General features: G+C 43.5%; 1 protein-coding gene across 1 annotated transcript in view; it reads left to right on the top strand.

The window, feature by feature from the left end:
• LOC143282249 (3'-5' RNA helicase YTHDC2-like) overlaps nucleotides 1–18986 on the top strand; it is a 190670-nt gene that overhangs the window by 139681 nt on the left and 32003 nt on the right. Inside the window, exons 13-14 of the mRNA XM_076587848.1 lie at nucleotides 8588–8707; nucleotides 17279–17444. Of these exons, the coding sequence (XP_076443963.1) occupies nucleotides 8588–8707; nucleotides 17279–17444 (286 nt within the window). The remainder of the gene's footprint in view (nucleotides 1–8587; nucleotides 8708–17278; nucleotides 17445–18986) is intronic.

Genomic DNA, 18986 nt, shown 5'->3' on the forward strand with positions numbered 1-18986 from the left:
CTCAACGAATCCCAACGCTTAGGTTGTGAAGTGAAAGCATGACCTGTTGCACACATGAACATATTTAGGCAATAGGCATCTTGACACTTTCATCCTTTGGCTACAAATAGCTATGAAAGTAGATTACCTTTCACGCACCTGCTGTGCCACTGTAACTGCAGATCTAAATGTTGTCTTTCCTTTGAGCATCACTTTTGATTTTCAAACAATCAGTGTGTTGTTGTGTGATGTAAATTATTCGTTTCAGACACTCTGCTTAATAGATTTAGCACTAAACATGTAATTTGTTCATAGTAAAACCAGATGACCTTCCGATGAGGTGATTGAATCAGTCACCACCAGTCTAACTCTCACCTCTGACCACTACTCTGCTCTGACCAAATTGAACACCTGTGCTCCTCCTACTCCTCCTTGATATGTTGTGGCCAGAAACATTGCTTCCATCAACATACAAAGCTTCAAATCTGATCTGCTGTCTGGTCTTCAGTCCTCAGCCTCTCCTTCTGCTGAACACTTTCATCAAGTTTTCCTGGAAACGCTCAGCCACCACACCCTTGTGACTCAACGCAAGGTCTCCAGTCGACAACCCTCGCCCTGGCTCCCAACAGTTGGTTCCCAGCTTCTTAAGGTCAAGTGGGAGAGGAGGAGAGCAGAAAGACAGTTGCTGAAGACCGATCTACATATCTACAAACAAATTTTGCAGTCTGTTAATAAGGCTGTAAATACAATCGTGCAGCAATCAAAATCTGCATTCTTCAATGCCAAAATTCTAGCATGCTCCACTTTAAAACAGCTGTTCAGTGTCACAGACACTCTAATGGGAAGAATGAAGTCATCTCCACTTCCATCAACTGTCCCTCCATCTGACGTACCACAGACATTTAGTGACTTTTTCATCTGCAAAATTAGAACCATCCGTGACTGTCTAGATTCACAGTCAGTACCTTTACCGGATGTCCGCCATGAATCTTTCTCTGGTATTCCTTTCTCTGGCTTTGAGCCTGTGACTGACAGTGTTGTGAAAGAAGTCATTGAGAAAAACGCCATGAAGACATGCAAACTGGACCCACTACCATCCTCTTTGCTGTCTGCCATCATTGATGACATGTTGCCATACATGACATCAATTGTAAATGAATCCCTGATCTCAGGTTCTTTCCCTTCGATGTTCAAAACTGCAGTTGACAGGCCCATGGTGAAGAAACCCTCCCTGGATGCTGAAAACGTGAAAAACTACAGACCTGTTTCAAACTTATCCTTTCTTTCTAAGGTTATCGAAAAAATTATTCTCCTCCAATTCCACGACCACCTAAACCGCAACAACCAACTCTGCTCTCTGCAGTCTGCCTACCGTACTGGTCACAGTACTGAAACTGCTCTCCTTAACCCCTTCACTGCTAGTACGTTTTGCTATAGCCTATGCTGAGAAAATTTTCAGAAAAACAAGAAAAACACGCCAGTGATTGTAATTTGCTTATATTTCAAAAAGTACTGAAGATAAATGCATAAAAGTATACATCAAATGAAAGGAAATTGAACCAAGATTTTGTTTTTGATACTCACATGTTCAATTAATGAGTCGATCTGATACAAAAATTTCATAAAACGCAAAAAAAAAAAAAAAAAAAAAAAAAAAAATTGGGACTATAATTCCATCATGTAGGATCTACAACATCAACCAGGTTATCAACCAGTCTTTCTTGTGACTGTTGTGGGGGTTAGGGGGTGCACGGGAGGGGTAGTACCTCTAGAGGGGGGGCTTGTCACGCTCTTCCGGGAGTGGTTCGTCCTCTGTTGGTCCCCACCGGCACCCAGCTCTCACCTATGGGTCCTAGAAGCTGCTGGCATGCGGCAGCGCCCAACCCCCGGGCAACGGCTTTGGCAGGTTGGCTAAACTAGGTGACGGTAGCCGATGGGTCTCAAACCCTCGGTGAGTTAGGGCTTGTCTACCCAAGCATGTGAAGACTGGATCCGGCGGACTCTGCGGAAGAAACCTTCATGGTTCAACGGAGAGGAAGGCGGTTGCAGCAGAGCACTGTGGAGTGCTGAGGGCAGGATGAGGCACATAGGACATCCTGGTCATCCACTGCATCCGTTTCCATCTCCAGTCGTCTTGACCTTGTCTTGCCACTGGATACAGATGGTCTCGGACAAGAGAGTGAGGTCGACGGTGCGCAGCTCCTCCTCACTATAAACAAAGTCATCGCGCAAGTCATCAGTCATCCTTCATCCCATACCATCATTTTCCCCAAGCCCTGTGGCGACAGGCGAGCGACGAAGCGACAGGTGTGGGTACACTGGCAGTCGTAGCCGCGGACCTGCACACATGACCAACCCAGATGAGATCAAGGACAAGTTCTACGAGGACCTGAGCGCTGTCATCACCACTGTTCCCAACGCAGACAAGCTCATCATTCTTGGTGACTTTAACGCGAGAGTTGGTTGTGACAGCACCTCCTGGGAAGGAGTGATTGGGAAGCATGGGGTTGGTAACTGTAACAGCAATGGCCAACTACTTCTCCAGACGTGCTGAGCACGACCTTCTAATCACAAACACCATCTTCTGCCTCCCTACCCATAACAGGATGTCATGGATGCGTCCTCGCTCTGGGCATTGGCATCTCATCGACTTTGTCATTGTCAGGAAGAGGGACAGGCAGGACATACGAGTCACGAGGGCCATGTGCGGCGCCGAGTCCTGGACAGACCACTGCCTTATCGTCTCCAAGCTCAGCCTCCGCATTCAGCCCAAGAGACGGCCTCAGGGCATGAAAGCACTCAAACGCCTGAATGTCAACAAGCTGGGGCTAGACAGCATCAAGCAGAGCTTTGCTGACACCCTGGAGGAACGCCTTGAGTCCACCGTGCTGGACAACCAGAATGTTGAGGCAGCATGGGGCACACTGCATGAGACGGTGTACAACACTGCCTTGGAGTGCCTGGGGCCTTCTGCCAGGAAGCACAAAAACTGGTTTGATGAGAACTGCTCTGAGATCAAGCAGCTGCTAGAAGACAAACGCCAAGCCTACAGAGCCCACATTGAAGATCCCAAGTCACAGTCAAAGAAAGACATACTGAAGAGCGCATGCAGCACCATCCAGCTGAAGCTGCGGCAGATGCAGGATTCCTGGTTGAGCAACAAAGCTGATGAGATCCAGGGCTTTGCAGACAGGAACGACGTGAAGAACTTCTATAACGGCCTGAAAGAAGTCTACGGTCCCACCACCTCCGGATCTGCTCCACTCCTCAGTGCTGATGGTTCTACCCTGATCACTGACAAGGACGGGATCCTTGAGAGATGGGCTGAACACTTTGACAGTGTACCGAACCGCCCCTCCACCATCAATGATGAAGCCATCGACCGACTCCCCCAGGTGCCAGTCAGTGAGTCGTTGGATGCCATTCCAACTTTAGAGGAGACCCAGAAAGCTATCCGTCTCCAGTGGCAAAGCCCCTGGCTCAGACTCCATTCCAGTTGAGGTTTACAAAGAAGGTGGTATGGCGCTGACTGAGAAGCTTCATCAGCTGTTCCAGCTCATCTGGCAGCATGAGGCAGTTCCACAGGACTTCAAAGACGCTTCCATCATACACCTGTACAAGCGCAAAGGAAATTGTCAGGCCTGTGACAACCATCGTGGAATATCCCTGCTGTCCATCGCAGGCAAGACTCTGGCCGGAGTGCTACTCGACCGTCTCATAGCGCAACTTGAGCAAGGTCTCCTACCAGAGAGCCAGTGTGGCTTCCGGAAAGAACGCGGGACTATCGACATGGTGTTTGCTGCCAGGCAGCTCCAGGAGAAGTGTCAGGAACAGAACGCCAACCTTTACTCCACCTATGTCGATCTGACCAAAGCCTTCGATACTGTTAGCAGAGATGGCCTTTGGAGAATCATGGCGAAGTACGGATGTCCCAGAAAGTTCATCACCATCATACGGCAACTACACAATGGGATGCTGGCCCGAGTCCAAGACAACAGAGAGACTTCAGAACCCTTCCCTGTTTCCAGCGGAGTCAAGCAAGGGTGTGTTCTTGCCCCCACCCTGTTCAGTCTCATGTTTTCAGCCATGCTGACAGATGCCTTCAGAGACGCTGACGTAGGCATTGGCAACAGGTACCGCACAGATGGCTCACTCTTTAACCTCAGGAGGCTTCAAGCAAAAACCAAGGTGAGGACAGACACCGTCAACGACTTCCAGTTTGCTGATGACTGCGCTCTCAACGCTGCCTCTGAAGCTGACATGCAAAACAGTGTCGACAAGTTCTCTGCTGCCTGTGACAACTTTGGCTGCACAATCAGCACAAAGAAGACTGAGGTGATGCACCAGCCAGCTCCAGGAAAGCTTTACGTTGAACCAAACATCTTCATCAACGGGCAACGACTGAACGCGGTGGACAAGTTCACATACCTGGGCAGTACACTCTCTCGCACAGTTGTCATTGACGACGAGGTGAATGCCAGACTCGCCAAAGCCAGCGCTGCCTTCGGCAGACTCCATAAGAACGTTTGGAACAGGAGAGGCATCACCCTGGAGACGAAGCTCAAAGTATACAAGGCCATAGTTCTCACCACACTACTCTATGGATGTGAATCATGGACGGTCTACAAACGCCACGCCAAAAAGCTGAACCACTTCCACACCACCAGCCTCAGAAAACTTCTCGGCATAAAGTGGCAAGAGAAGATCCCTGACACAGAGGTGCTCACTCCTGCAAACTTGCCCAGCATCTACACCATCTTGATGCAGGCCCAGCTGCGCTGGGCAGGCCATGTAGTTCACATGCCAGACCACCGGCTCCCCAAGAAACTGCTGTACGGCGAACTCCGACATGGCAAGCGCTCCCATGGAGGCCAAAAGAAGCGCTTCAGAGACACTCTGAAAGCTTCTCTGAAGGCCTTCAACATCAGCCACGACACATGGGAGCTGAATGCAATGGACAGACCAAAGTGGCATTCAGCTGTCCACAAAGGCGCCAAATCCTGTGAGGCCAACAGAATTGCTGCAGCAGAGCAACACAGACAGGCCAGGAAAAGCAGTGCCAGCAAGTCCCCGACAGCCGCCACCATCCCCTGTCCACACTGCGTCAGAACCTTCGGGGCGCGGATTGGCCTGACCAGTCATCTGTGCACCCACAGAGCCCAACCCACCCACCCCCAGGATGACTAGATGGTCCTCGTCGATCCCGACGGACGCACCACATGTGATCAACCACACACACTGTCAAAGGTTGTGCAACAGTGTCCAGGTCCATAAGTCTCCAACACAGTCCACACAAAGAATGAAAAGGATGTACTCACCCAGCATCTATCGCCAGTAAAAATGCTGTGTGTGGTACTTGTGGAAACAGTCTACAAGACACAGTGCAGTTTGCTGGGGCAGTCTGGGCAGTAGAACCTCACATCCTTTCTTTGCTTTTTCTTCCAGCAGACTCTGCACCTCCTTTGTAGCCGGGCCTTCTGTGGGGTATGTGGGATGACATCAGTGAAGTGTCGTCCACACAGACGAACAGTGTGGTCATCTTTAGCAGTGTCTGGGTCCTGGTCACCAAAAATCATGGCACTAATTACATCCTTCTGAAAGTCTAAGAATGTACTGCTGTTGCCTGCCTTTTTGTTGAGGATGTGTGCATTCAGCATGGCAATTTGTAGAAAATGTACACACAGATATTTGTACCACTTCAGGGTTTTCCTTGTGGCATTGTAGGGCTGCAGTTGTTGGTCATGATGGTCCATGGCACCCAAGTTTTTGTTGTAATCCAGAATTGCTGGAGGCTTGTTTACTGCCCTTTGGTCTTGCTGCTGCTGGTCTTCAGCTGTAGGTTTGTGGCAAGTCATCAACTCCAGATGGCCCAGGACGAACATCATGATCATCACCATGCTGCATACTTGAAACACATTGCATGAAAGACTAAGTTTGTTAAAGTTTTTTTGGTTTTTTTTGTTTCGTTTTTTTTTACATATAAAAGGTTATGAAATAGTAACATTTTATTTCTGATTGTTTTCAGAAGCTGAAATACAAACATACACACCTACCCCCCCCCCCCCAAAACCCCCAACACACACACACTGAAACTGGTTCATGGTATGCCACACCCCCTTCATTCTCTTTCTCATACAAAACAAAATGACAACACACACACACACACACACACACACACACACACTTCTACAAGTGTTGCATTTACAACGTAATTTATGCATACAATTCTGTATATCATTCTCTGATTTCAGTTTTGTAGACATCTCCCTTCCCCACTCACACACACATGCACACACACACACACACAACCACAACAACAACAAACCAATACACACTCAGGAATGAATTCACAGAAAGTTCTAGGCGAGCGACACACGCTGTCATCAACAATGAGCCAGCCAGCAAGCCACACCCCCTCGCGCAGTGTTGGTCACAAACAGTTCACACGTGACTGACTCTCTCTCACACACACAGTCACTGATCAGTGACTGATGAAGCTACTTACCACAACTAACACATTCAAAACACACACAATGCAGTTATATTCATTGATACAACCAACAGAAAGCAAATAATAAACTGACAAACCTCGTAAACACCCACCTGCATCTTGAATCAGCTGAGCTTGTCTGTTCATTTTCATCAAGCAACCCCACCTTCCACCACCCTGCATGTCAAAATCTGTGTCTTCAGCATCAACTTCACGCAGTTCTATCTCATTCAGTCCACAATTTTCATATCTTCTATTCAGTACATCGTGAAGGATTTCTTCCAATACTCGTGCAAGTGTTGGGGTTTGTCTGCGTTCAGCCATGGCTTTGGAAACACAACTTGAGCTTCGTACAAACTTGCAAAACTTTTGCCATAAATATGACAATACGTGAATGTTTTTAGCTAATGGAACTCAGGAGATAAAGAGCTCAGGGGAGCTAATTTAATGGTTAGCAGACTTTTTTTCTGCAATGCGGGACTCAAAACATAGAACGTTGTAACATGACATATGGCGCACATCAATACAGCATTGGCGTCGACATTTCATGATGTACGCTGTACGTCAACAGTGCAGTCAAGAGGTTAACACAGTTAACGATCTCCTCACTGCCCTTGATGATGGTCAAATTTCCCTCCTGTCTCTTATGGACTTGTCAGCTGCTTTTGACACCAAAGATCATTGCTTTCTTCTGTCTCATCTTCACTTTACTTTCGGCATATCTGGCAAAGCGCTGTCACGGTTTCAGTCTTATCTCTCAGGTCACACACAAGTTGTTTCTGTCAATGGTTTCTCTTCTCATCCAGGTGCTCTGCAATATGGTGTCCCTCAAGGATCCATGTTGGCCCCATTTTTTTTTTTTTTTTGTTGTCCTTTATACACATCCTATCTGACATTGTTGTCCATCACAGCTTTTCTCACCACTGCTTTTCCGATGACAATCAATTTTACAAGTACTGTCATGTTTCTCAAGTTCCTGCTGTTAACCATCATACACAGCGTATGTATTTCAGACATTAAAGCGTGGATGACAAACAACAATCTTCAGCTGAACCGTGACAAAATGGAAATGATTTTCATTGCGCCCAAAAGACTTCCGTCCACTGGTTCTGTTCTCACTTTGGCTAAATTGGATAACTGCTTCATTCAGACGTCTATGACTGTGCGCAACCTGGGTGTCACACTTGATCAGACACTGTCGTTTTACCATCATGTTTCCTCTGTATGTCATGCATGCTACTTGGAGCTCCACCGCATTGGTTCTGTTCTTCATCTTCTTTCTGAAGAGGCCACCAAAACTCTTGTTTCTGCTTTTGTTCTCTCAAGACTGGATTATTGTAATTCTCTCCTTGTTGGCTGTCCTTAGAATCTTCTCGTTTGACTTCAAAAGGTGCAGAACAGTGCTGCTCGTCTAGTCATGAAATGCTCTAAATCTACCCATATCACTCCCATGCTTTGTTCTCTTCATTGGTTCCCTGTTGAGAAACAAATTCAATATTAACTGTCTCTGCTGTGCTTTAAATCCCAGAACGGTCTTGCTTCTTCCTATCTTACTGATCTTCTGCATCTGTACACTCCATCACAACAGTTGCACTCCTCATCTAACACTCACCTTCTCCGTATCCCACGCTTTGATACCAAGACCGGGGGCCAACGCTCATTCTCCTTCCAGGCCCTGTCCTCGTGGAAAAAGCTCCCTCTTTCCCTCCGCAGTTCGGTTTCTCTGTCATCCTTCAAATCTTCTCTTAAAACTACTCTTTTCACATCCTGATTGGCATCTATATTTCATTCCTCTTCAGTTTGTGTGTCAATTCTGCGTGTGTGTCTGTTGTGTGCATGATAAGAGAATGGCAAAATCGTGGTGGAAGTGGTGACTGTCCCTTGATGCCTGTGTTGTTTCGTCCCAGTATACTTGTCCTATATGTAGTTTTGTTTTTGTAAGCGCTTTGGGCTTTGGTAAGATGAAGCACCATAAATGGCCATTATTATTATTATTATTATTATTACATGCTGGAGTTTACACATGTATTAACATGAAGCAGTGTAACAATGTTCTTGAATACCTATAATTATAATTGTGTGTAATATATATACCAATGCCTTTGTGGTTATTCACAGGAGCTGTGTCTGCACACCAAACTGCTGGCTTCCAGTACCATGACCATCGCTGAGTTCCTAGGCAGATGTCCCCAGGCACCACCCTTCCTCATTCTGCGAAATGCTGTGGCCATGTTAAAGGTACTATCATGTTCACACATATATCACATTTACAGTCTGTCTTTGATTTCATGTGTCAGACATTCAAGGCATCCATAGGTTACATGGTTCAGTGTCATCACTCATTTTCAGGGATAAAACTCAACCAAGTGGATGTCAAAATAACTTGTAGAGTGGTATTGAAGAATCATGTATTGTTGTGCTTGCAAGAGGAGTCATTTTTTATTGGCTCATGTCTGTAAACAATGTGAGTCAGTTGTGTGTGAATAGAATAGAATAGAATATTTTATTGTCATAAAACCCTTAAGGTTTATAAGACAATAAAACATAAACATGAGCATATTAAGAAGAGAAACATTCATGAACAAATTTCACCAGCCTTGGTTGCAATTGTGTGTGTGTGTGTGTGCATGTGCGTGTGTGTAAGCATACTCTTTTACCCTCAATACGGATCATTTTATGAGATACATGCTTCAGTGCTTAAACTAACACTATTTGTGGGGGTAAGGTAGACGTGGATTGAAAACCAAACTTGTGGAAATCACATAGCCATCTTCTTCTTCTCCTTCAACTCTGTGAAGAGTCGTTGGGTTGCTGCATATAACTGTTCACCAGATTCCTCCATGTCTCTTGGTTGTATGTCAAAGCCTGGGCCTCTGCAAGTGGTTTTCCTGCTCATTCTGCAGTGTTGTTAGCCCTTTGTTTTTTCTGTCTTCCCCTTCATCTCTCTCCATCAACAGTCCCTTGGAGGATTGTTTAGCAAGGCCATTGGATCCTGTTACGTAGCCATACCAGCTTACCTTTCTTTTCTCAACTGATGTCAGCAGATCTTCATGGTTTGGAGCATTTGTTCATTGGAGATGTGATCATGTTTAGTATCTTGTAATAATCTCATTTCCATGGCTTGATTCTTCTTTCCAAATATGCCGTGAAGGTCATTGTACACACATATAGGGAGATGGAACATACCAGCGCATGCAAGAGTCTGATCTTGGGTTTCATAGAGATGTTGCTGTCCTTCCATAAAGGATTCAGTCTGAACAGTGCTGAAATTGTCTTTACTCTCTTGAGAGGGTTTTTGCTATGGGTCCTGATGATGGATCCCAGGTAGATGAACTGTTAAACAGTTCCTAACTTCTGTCCCTGGACAGTCATATCAGCAGTGATGGTGGTGTTTCTCACCATCAGTTTGGTCTTTTTGGTGCTGATTTCCTGCCGTATCTTGTTGATGTTTCACCAAGTTTTTTAACAAGTTGGGTGAGTTCTTGCTCACTACCTGCCAAGCTGCCAATGTTGTCTGTGAAGCAAAGGTTCATGATGGTTCTTCCTTCAATGCTTGCATTGCCACACAGCGTTTTAAAATGGTAGAATTTTTGCATCAGGGTCTGTAGGAGTTTTTTCTCCCCCTGTGTTTGGAAGAGTCAGAAACATGGTTCTGTTTGTTATGACAGCAAAAAGATACTAACACCCTCCATCTTTAACTGAAATTGGATGAAAGAAATGTCCACACAAAAGAATATTGCCCTATGTTTGTTAGAAAATATGTATAATAAAAGCATGCCAAAGAATTCAGTAAAATAACAAAGCTGCCTCCTCACTGTTTGTGATTCGTTTTGTTTTTTGCTCAGCTCGGGTATTGACTTCTGTAGCCAGTTAGCAACAAACAGAAACTGAATGGAACCAAATTTAATCTCTGGTTTCAACAAAGTTTGGTGTCATATATTGTACCATGTCAAACTGATGCAAACTGGGCCTTTCAGTTTGCTCCGTCGGCCAAATTTGTGGCTTACACAAGTATTAAGAGTCTCTTTCAGCAAAATCCCCTGCCTCAAGCGCTGAATAATTATGTTTTTGGCCAGTGGTTAGTTTGATAAGTCCACCAGGTTTAACGGTCTTGCCTCAACCTTTTCCCCGACTTTCCAGCATTGTTTCTGCAGCTTTCTTTTACATTGTATCAGTACTGACGTTCGATTTGAACTTGCTACCATTTATCTTTGAACTCTTTCTTTCTTCTTCTTCTGTTATTTTCTTGTCTCTTTTAGGGCTTGAAGCATGGGTTCTGACTTGTTCTGGTCATCATGCCTGGCACTCAACCCCATGATGGCCAAACCTGGGAGACTGGGTCGGTTTCACATTGTGATTTTCAAGGATCATCCTTTTGATCATTGGGGGAAGGGCTGGTCCAAAAAAATGGGAAGGGGGTTTTAGTTGGGGGCTATGCCCCTATTCTTTCCATTGTTGGGGTGAGGTGGGACATTTCCTCTCAGGGGGATTTGGTGGCCACCCTTTACTTCCGGCAGTGCACTGAGACTGCTGTCAGTGGTTGTACAGCTCTCTCTCTGTTCCCCCTCCTCATTCATTTCTCTTCCCCACTTCCCTCGGTGGGGCATAAAGCCCTCAACGTGCATGGGCTTCTCTTTTTATTTGGAATCTTTGGGTTCAGTGGGAGGGTATGGCTTGTGGTAGGTGAGGCACTTGACCCCACTATCCAGCCTTTGTCCCCCCCCTTCCCCCCTCCCTCATCCCCCAGTCTTGGACAAAGAAGGGTATGTGGCAGGGCGACCTCCTCCCCATTGGGAGTTAGGAGGGGTGGGATGGGGACTGTCTCATGTCAGGGAACCTGTTATCCGTCCAATTTCCTCTTGTCATGAGAGACCAGTGCTTGCCAGGCAGCTCCTGGCAGGCTTGACATTTTGATCTGACACTCCCTCCGACATGGGCAAGTAACCTCCTTCTAGGAGGTCCTGGTTCTAGTTAAGTCCTGTAACCTTTAACTCATAATGTTGGTTTACATAATGGTATCATAACTGAGAAGCCAGTGCCTACAACGATTTGTCGTTAATCATGAATTCATGTAATAATCACACAGCTTGTTTTCTATATTCACTCTTGATTTTATTAGGAGACAAATTTATATATCCACCAAGTGACAAAAATTCAAGAAAATTGTAAAATACATTGCACACAAAGAATATAGTGCAATGCAACCAGCAGTCACAGTGAAAGGAAGCCAAACTACGAAAGAAAACTACTTCTTGTTTTTTTACATCACTCGTTTGTATTTACTGGATATGTGGAAAAGATGCTTATGTGTGTTCATGTGTGGTTTGTGCCAGACTGATGTAAAGCACTTTGAGATGTTTGGAAATACTATAAACTGTATCATCATCATCATCAACATCATCATTTTTGTTGCCATTATTATTATTACTGTTGGGCTTTGTCAACTAAATTACTCATAGTGATTTCAGTGTTAGATAAATAAAGACAGCCTTCAAAATCATTAAATTGTAAAATGATGAGACACAAAGATTTCCAATCTACTGTGCAAAGTCTTGTACAAGGCAAGGCAAGGAGTTATTTTGTGTGCCCCCTTGGGGCATTGAAACATTACATACGTTCATCTTTTCCACATATCTAGTAAATACAAAACAAGTGGTGTCAAAAACAAGAAGTAGGCTCATTCGTTCAGTCACTTAATATACACATTGACATGTACTATTTCACTCATAATACAAATAAACAAACAAAAAATGACCAAAAAATCAAGAAAAAAAAAGTATCAATAGTTGGCTAGTTTTCTTCAGTAATGCAAATGCTGCTCTTGAAGCACGATCATATAAATCTCGCTGGGCAGCATGCATTTTATTATTGTAATTAAGCTTTAATCCCAAAAACTGGAAGTCACTTACAACCTCAGTTTTGTCCTTAAAGATATAAAAATCAGGAAATGTTCTTACTTTGCCCCTAGAAAATACTACTACTTTACACTTTTTAGCATTCAGATAAAGCTTCCATTTTTCACAATACTGTCTCATTGAGGTAAGACCATTCTGCAAACCGACGGCTGTCTCTGAGAAAATCACTTCATCTGCGTAAAGCAGAACAAATAGTTTAAAGAAAATATTACAGTGTTGTTCTCTCATATTCATTTTCCTAGCCTCATCAGCTATGTTTTCTAATCCATTTAAATCTTTTTCTAAAAGGGATTTCATGTCATTTAACCCTTTCGCTGCCAGGAAAATAACATTTAAGTGAAATCTATTTGCCAGGGTTTTTTCACAAAAAACGGGTAAAAGTTTTCAAAAAATTCTGTGCTCTTTGTTATTGGAGAAAGACCCATAAAAGTATATATTTTCTGAAAGGTAAATGAATAAAAAATACAAAACATGATATTTTCCCATTTTATGTATTTTTACTGACATGTTGTTGTTTTGAAATCAGTGTTTTGTATTTTGTCACATTTTCAACATGTTCATTACAAACATTAGTCGGGTAATTTGCACTAAAATATATTTTCTGGACAAATGTATATCTGCACACACAAAATCATACCAGAACAACCACAATAAAAAAAATATAAAAAATTGAAAAAGAGATAGATGCACAATGCATCGTGACTTCTCCGAGTGATAATATGGATGTGAGGCCACGCCCCCTCAGTCTTCACCCCTCTCACACGGTCACTTGATCCAGTTCTCATCAGACCGCGTTGGCTGAGTGCCAAGAAAATCACTCACACTGTTTTGCTAATAATTTATTTTCTATCAAATCCTATAAATGTTCATCACTGTCTTTTCCTTTGAATTTAGGCTTCAATTCTTTCTGAGCATCAGATAAAGAAAACAGTCTTGGTTGATTTAGTTCGCCATGATCGCATGTCTTGAGCACGGCGTCAGTCCGACCTTTTGTTGAGTGAGCGAGGATAGGAGCCAGGCAAACACTGCGGCCAGTAACCCAACCAAAACTTTCAAATAAAGGACTGCCTTATGACGTTGATGGTGTTTCTAGCTATCAACAGAATCTAGAGAGATTCCCGAAGCTAAAGCTACCAGCATTTTTGTCAACGAACTGAATGCAAAGCAGGGAAAAGTCAGAATATTTTGATGACGAGTTATCTTGTCATTGTGGCAGCGAAGCGTACATGCTTGCCATTACGAGCTATCTCATCATATAGGCAGCCTAGGGGTTAAAAACAATGCAAACATTAATGGAGACAGATTTTCTCCTTGTCTCACCCCAACATTTGAACTGAAAAATTCTGAGAATTTATCATATCATTGGCCATAACACAGGATTTAACGTCATCATACATATTTATAATAACTTGCAATATTTTACCATTAATACCACACCTTAGCAATTTTTGCCATAAGAACATCCTGTTAACCTTATCAAAAGCTTTCTCAAGGTCTAAAAAAGCACAATGTAATCTCTTTTTTAAACAGCAAAATATCAATGGTATCATATAATTCTTGTGACACCGATATTCATTGTGACCCCGGTACACTTGGTGATAAAGACATATTCTATCCTATTTTAATGTAAATAAATGATCTAACATGAAAAATCACTTCTAAATCCAACTTGTTCCTCCCCCATTATACCCGAACTACCAGTGTGTAGTTTTAGACGCTCATTCTATCGATGTATAGATTTAGATGCATGACAAGATTGTGATACTACGATAGTTGTTTAAGTCATCGGGTGAACCTTTGTTTTTAAAAATTGGTCTTATGATCCCTACAGTCCAGGCAGATGGAACCTTGCCAGTCAACAGTACAAGATTAAATATTTTAACATATATATTAACCATTTTATCATTTGAGGCTTTCAGAATTTCGTTGATAATATTATCTAATCCTAATACCTTATTATTTTTCAGCTTTGTAATACATTTAACAACCTCAGCTTTGGATATCAAATCAATAAGTAGAGGGTTTTCAAAATCACTTTCTTCTAAAGAAAAACTATTTATGTCATTATCACTGTCCTGAAGATTCATATTCTTTAACATTTCATTGAATAATTCACAGTCAGGTAATTTCACAATATTCGTTTTCTTATTTTTATTTAACAAACTCCAGTATAATTCCGGATACTTCGACTGCAGCTGGCAGTTTTGTGGCAAAATCTAAGTTATAGTTATTTAATTTTTTTTTCATACATCTTTTATACTCTTTAGCAGCTCGTTTACTTTCAGTATTCAAGAAAACCTTGTTTCTGTTTCGTTTTGCCCTATGTTTAGCTCTATTAAAAAGATTTCGCTTTCGCTTACATTCCTCATCAAACCAAGGTTGTCTAAATGATTTTTGTTCATGCTTTCTGTCTACCCTTTTTTTCTTCTTAACCATTCCCAATGTCCTAGCATTATCCAACAAGACTATATTCACTTTATTCACAATAGAATTCATTGCATCTGCTGAAACAGAGTCAGGATGTCCAAGTAGTAAATCTAAATCATGATCAAGCTTATTAACAACATCATCATTAAATTGTTCAGTATAGTTTTCCTTTAAATCTTTCAACCATTTTACATAATTTGGTTGAATAGATGCCCCTCTATCAGTTCTCAGATGAGCAATTGAGGACTCCAGCTCAATATAGGCATTCTTGTTGAAATAAGGATACCTCTCAGGTTCCAAATAAACAGCACAAAACAAACTTCTGTACCAAATATTACTCTATCCAATTTTGAAAATATGGCATTTTGGAAAGACTGTGGTTCACAGTATGGTATTTATTACACACATTGGGGTCAATTTTTCATTTAAATCTCTCTTCTTAAAAAATGGTAGTGTACTTCACAAAATAATTTCTTATCAAAACCAAAACGCCACCAGACTTTTGCTTATAGCTATCTCTGTTCTTGTAAAAAGCCATATATTCGTCAACCTGTACACTATCAGTATCCGCCAATTTACTTGCAGTAAAAAACATTGTATCGTAAGAACTAATAAATTCCAGAAAGTCCAGATACAGTAATTTAGATTTCACCCCGCAAACATTCAGAACCAAACAAGACAAAGATGTCACCTCGCTACAATGAACTGAGAGTGCCTTCTTCATTGTTATCCTGGTCATCTGCACTTAAATCATCCTCACTTTCATCACCCTCATCACCATCCCTTTCTTCACTTCTCATCAGTATCATCACTGTCATCATTGTTGTTATAGTCGTCATACTCCTGTATATCCCTATCAGTACTATTGATGTCATTTGTTTCATTATTGTAATTGATATTAAAACTATTATTCTGACAATAATCAGTGTCACAATCGTCAACAGCGCCATCAACACAGTTGCTCCCACAAGTCATATCACAATTATTGACACTGTCAGCAACATACCGGGTAGTCATTATCAATAACATGAACACATTCATTCCTGCAATCCTAAATACTGCCATCAACAAAAACGTAATCGTTATTATCAACCCTACCATCAACAGACTTATGACAGTCAACACCGTCATTCCCCTAATCATCAAGCCAATCAGTACCTCCATTGTCACAATCACCATGGTCATCAGTACTTCCATTCTCCCAATTATCACAATCATCATTACTACTGCCATTAGCACAATAATTCATAACACCATCTGCACAATAACCAACGCCATCATTGACAAAATGATCATAAACGTTAACACCACCATTAGCACAGTCTTCATAATCAACATCTTCACTGACAAAATCATCATGATCATCATTACTGGTACTGTCTTTGGAACTTTCATCACAATCCTGACTACAGCCATTAACACAATCCTTCATACCACCATCAACACAAATTTTACCACCGCCATTGACACAATCATGAACACCACAACTGACACAATCATCAACACCACCCTCAGCACAATCATCATGATCCGCAACACCACCACTAACACAATCATCACAGTCCTTAACCCCACCATTATCACAAACATTCATCAACACCACCATTGACACAATTATCAGGATCATCAACACCACCATGTACACAATCGTTTCAATCGTCAACCAGTGATAGCATGATACCAATCATCAATACTACTACTGACACTTCATTGCAGTCACCGACACCACGGCTGTCACAATCATCATTCTCATCAACCCTACTATCAATACATCCATCAAAGTAAAAAAAAAAACAACACCCTCAACATTATCATCACAGTCGTTTATAATGTATCAGACACCATCATCACAATTAGTACCCCAATCAAAATAGTCTAGATCATCAACATCACCATCTATGCAATCCTCAGGTTCATCAGCATTGCCACAAAAACACTCATCGTAATCATCAACGCAGTCATCAACACCACCACTTAGATAATCATAACCAGCTCCGTGATCATCTACACTGCCATTAGTACAATCATCATGATCCTGTATGTTATCATCAGCATTATCATGATCATCCACACCACCATCAACACAATCATAATGATCATCAACCCCAACATCAACACAGTCATCATGATAATCAACACCACCATCAACACAGTCAACATGGTTGTCAACCTGTCCACTGGCACAATCAACACAATCATCATCTCCACTTTCAGCACACTCACTGCAATCATAAACGTCGCCACTGTCATCAACTTCACATTCACTACCAACATTACTGACACAATCATCAACACCACTTCTGTCAATATCAACACTTATGAACATAGCCACCGACACCATCATGGTCATCAACATCACCTCTGTCACTATCAACACTGTCCAAAGTAGGTTTTCTTTTTTGAGTGTGTGCAGTATGTTGGTGGTGAGGTTGTTAAGGTTGTTAAAGGCTTTGTGAACTGATTTCAGCAAATGGATGCCTTGGATGAATGGGAAGAGCTGACGGAGCTGGGCCATCATCTGACAGACCTTCCTGTAGAGCCACGTCTAGGCAAGATGGTGCTGCACGCTGTGGTACTCAAGTGTCTTGACCCCATCCTGACCATTGTCTGCGCTCTGGCCCACAAAGACCCTTGTAAGTCTTTAATCTTGTTTTTAAATGAGCATTTAAAAAAAATTACTTTGGTTCACCTTTTTCTTTTTTGTAACGATATCCCACAAAGACCCTTGTAAGTCTTTAATCTTGTTTTTAAATGAGCATTTAAAAAAAAATTACTTTGGTTCACCTTTTTCTTTTTTGTAACAATATACTGACTTATCTTTGTTGTATTCACTTGGTACTGTTTTTATTCGTTTCATCGTTTATGTCAGAAAAAGAACACAGAACTCGAACTCGAACTCGAACATTTTAATGACTAGGCCATTTGCCTAGGGCCCCTAAGTTGGACCCCATGGTAGGTGGGTAAGGGAGGGATGAATTCACATTTTTCTTTCAACATGAATCCTAAACAAATACACCCCCCCAAACTCGGAAAAAGACGACGACAGGGAACGGACAACTCAGACTCTGAGTCGGAGGTCGTCGAGACCTCTGGTTTTTGGCCATCGTGGCTAGTGATGGAGGGCGCTGATGACGACAAGCCCTTGTCGGCTCTCAGCCCCTTCGCTGTCCAGAAGGGCTTTCAGTGTCTGGCAGGATCGCTCAGATCCATCAAGAGGCTGAGGAGCGGAGCGTTTTTAGTACAGACAGAATCCAAAAGACAGACACAGCTCCTTCTCAAGGCGACCACTTTCGTGGATAGGGCAGTGAAGATTTCCCCTCACAAAGGTCTCAACTGCTCAAAGGGAGTCATCAGATGCCCGGAGTTGAAAGGTGTGTCTGAGGCCGAGATCAAGAGCGAACTGTCCTCTCAGGGAGTGACCGATGTGTACAGGGTGACGGTGAGGAAGGGGTCGGACAGAGTCCCGACCAACACTTTCTTCCTCACTTTCTGCTGCCCGGATGTCCCCAAGGACATTCGGGTCGGATACCTGCTAGTTAATGTCAGCCTGTACGTACCGTCCCCTCTGAGATGCTTTAAGTGTCAGAAATTCGGACACGTGAGAGACAGATGTAAGGAGGAAGAGGCGTGTGGCACCTGTTCGAAGGCGGCGCACCAGGGCGATTGCGTCAGTGCAGCCCTGTGTGCGAACTGCGGAGGTGGCCACCCGTCCTCATCGAAGGACTGCCCCGCCTGGAAGAAAGAAAAACAAATCCAGAAAGTCAAGACAGAACAGAAAATTTCCTTCTTTGAGGCAAGGAAACAAGTGGAGGCCGCGTCGCCTAAGGCGTCGTATGCCTCTGTCGTCAGATCCAGGACGGTGGACGTCGCGGTCCAGACGACGTCCACAGGAACGCAGACGGACGACTTAACCGCCTCGTCGGAACCGTTGGCCTTGGGTGGAGGCGCTGTGTCCACCCCTTCCCATCCTGCGCGGCAGTCCTCAGGGGCTGCTGGGCGGGAGAGAAAAGCCTCGGGCGGAGGCACGTTGTCCGCCTCCCGCCCCACCCCACCCCCCGGGCCCCCTCGCCCCGCCTCTCGTCTGCCTGGCCCTCGGGCTGGCGGAAGTGGCCGGAAGCCCCCCGCACCTCCAAAACTCAAGGAGGGGAGGGCTGCGGCCACGGCGGGATCGGGAG

Source organism: Babylonia areolata, chromosome 5 (assembly GCF_041734735.1).
Source record: "Babylonia areolata isolate BAREFJ2019XMU chromosome 5, ASM4173473v1, whole genome shotgun sequence".
Classification (NCBI taxonomy): domain Eukaryota; kingdom Metazoa; phylum Mollusca; class Gastropoda; order Neogastropoda; family Buccinidae; genus Babylonia; species Babylonia areolata.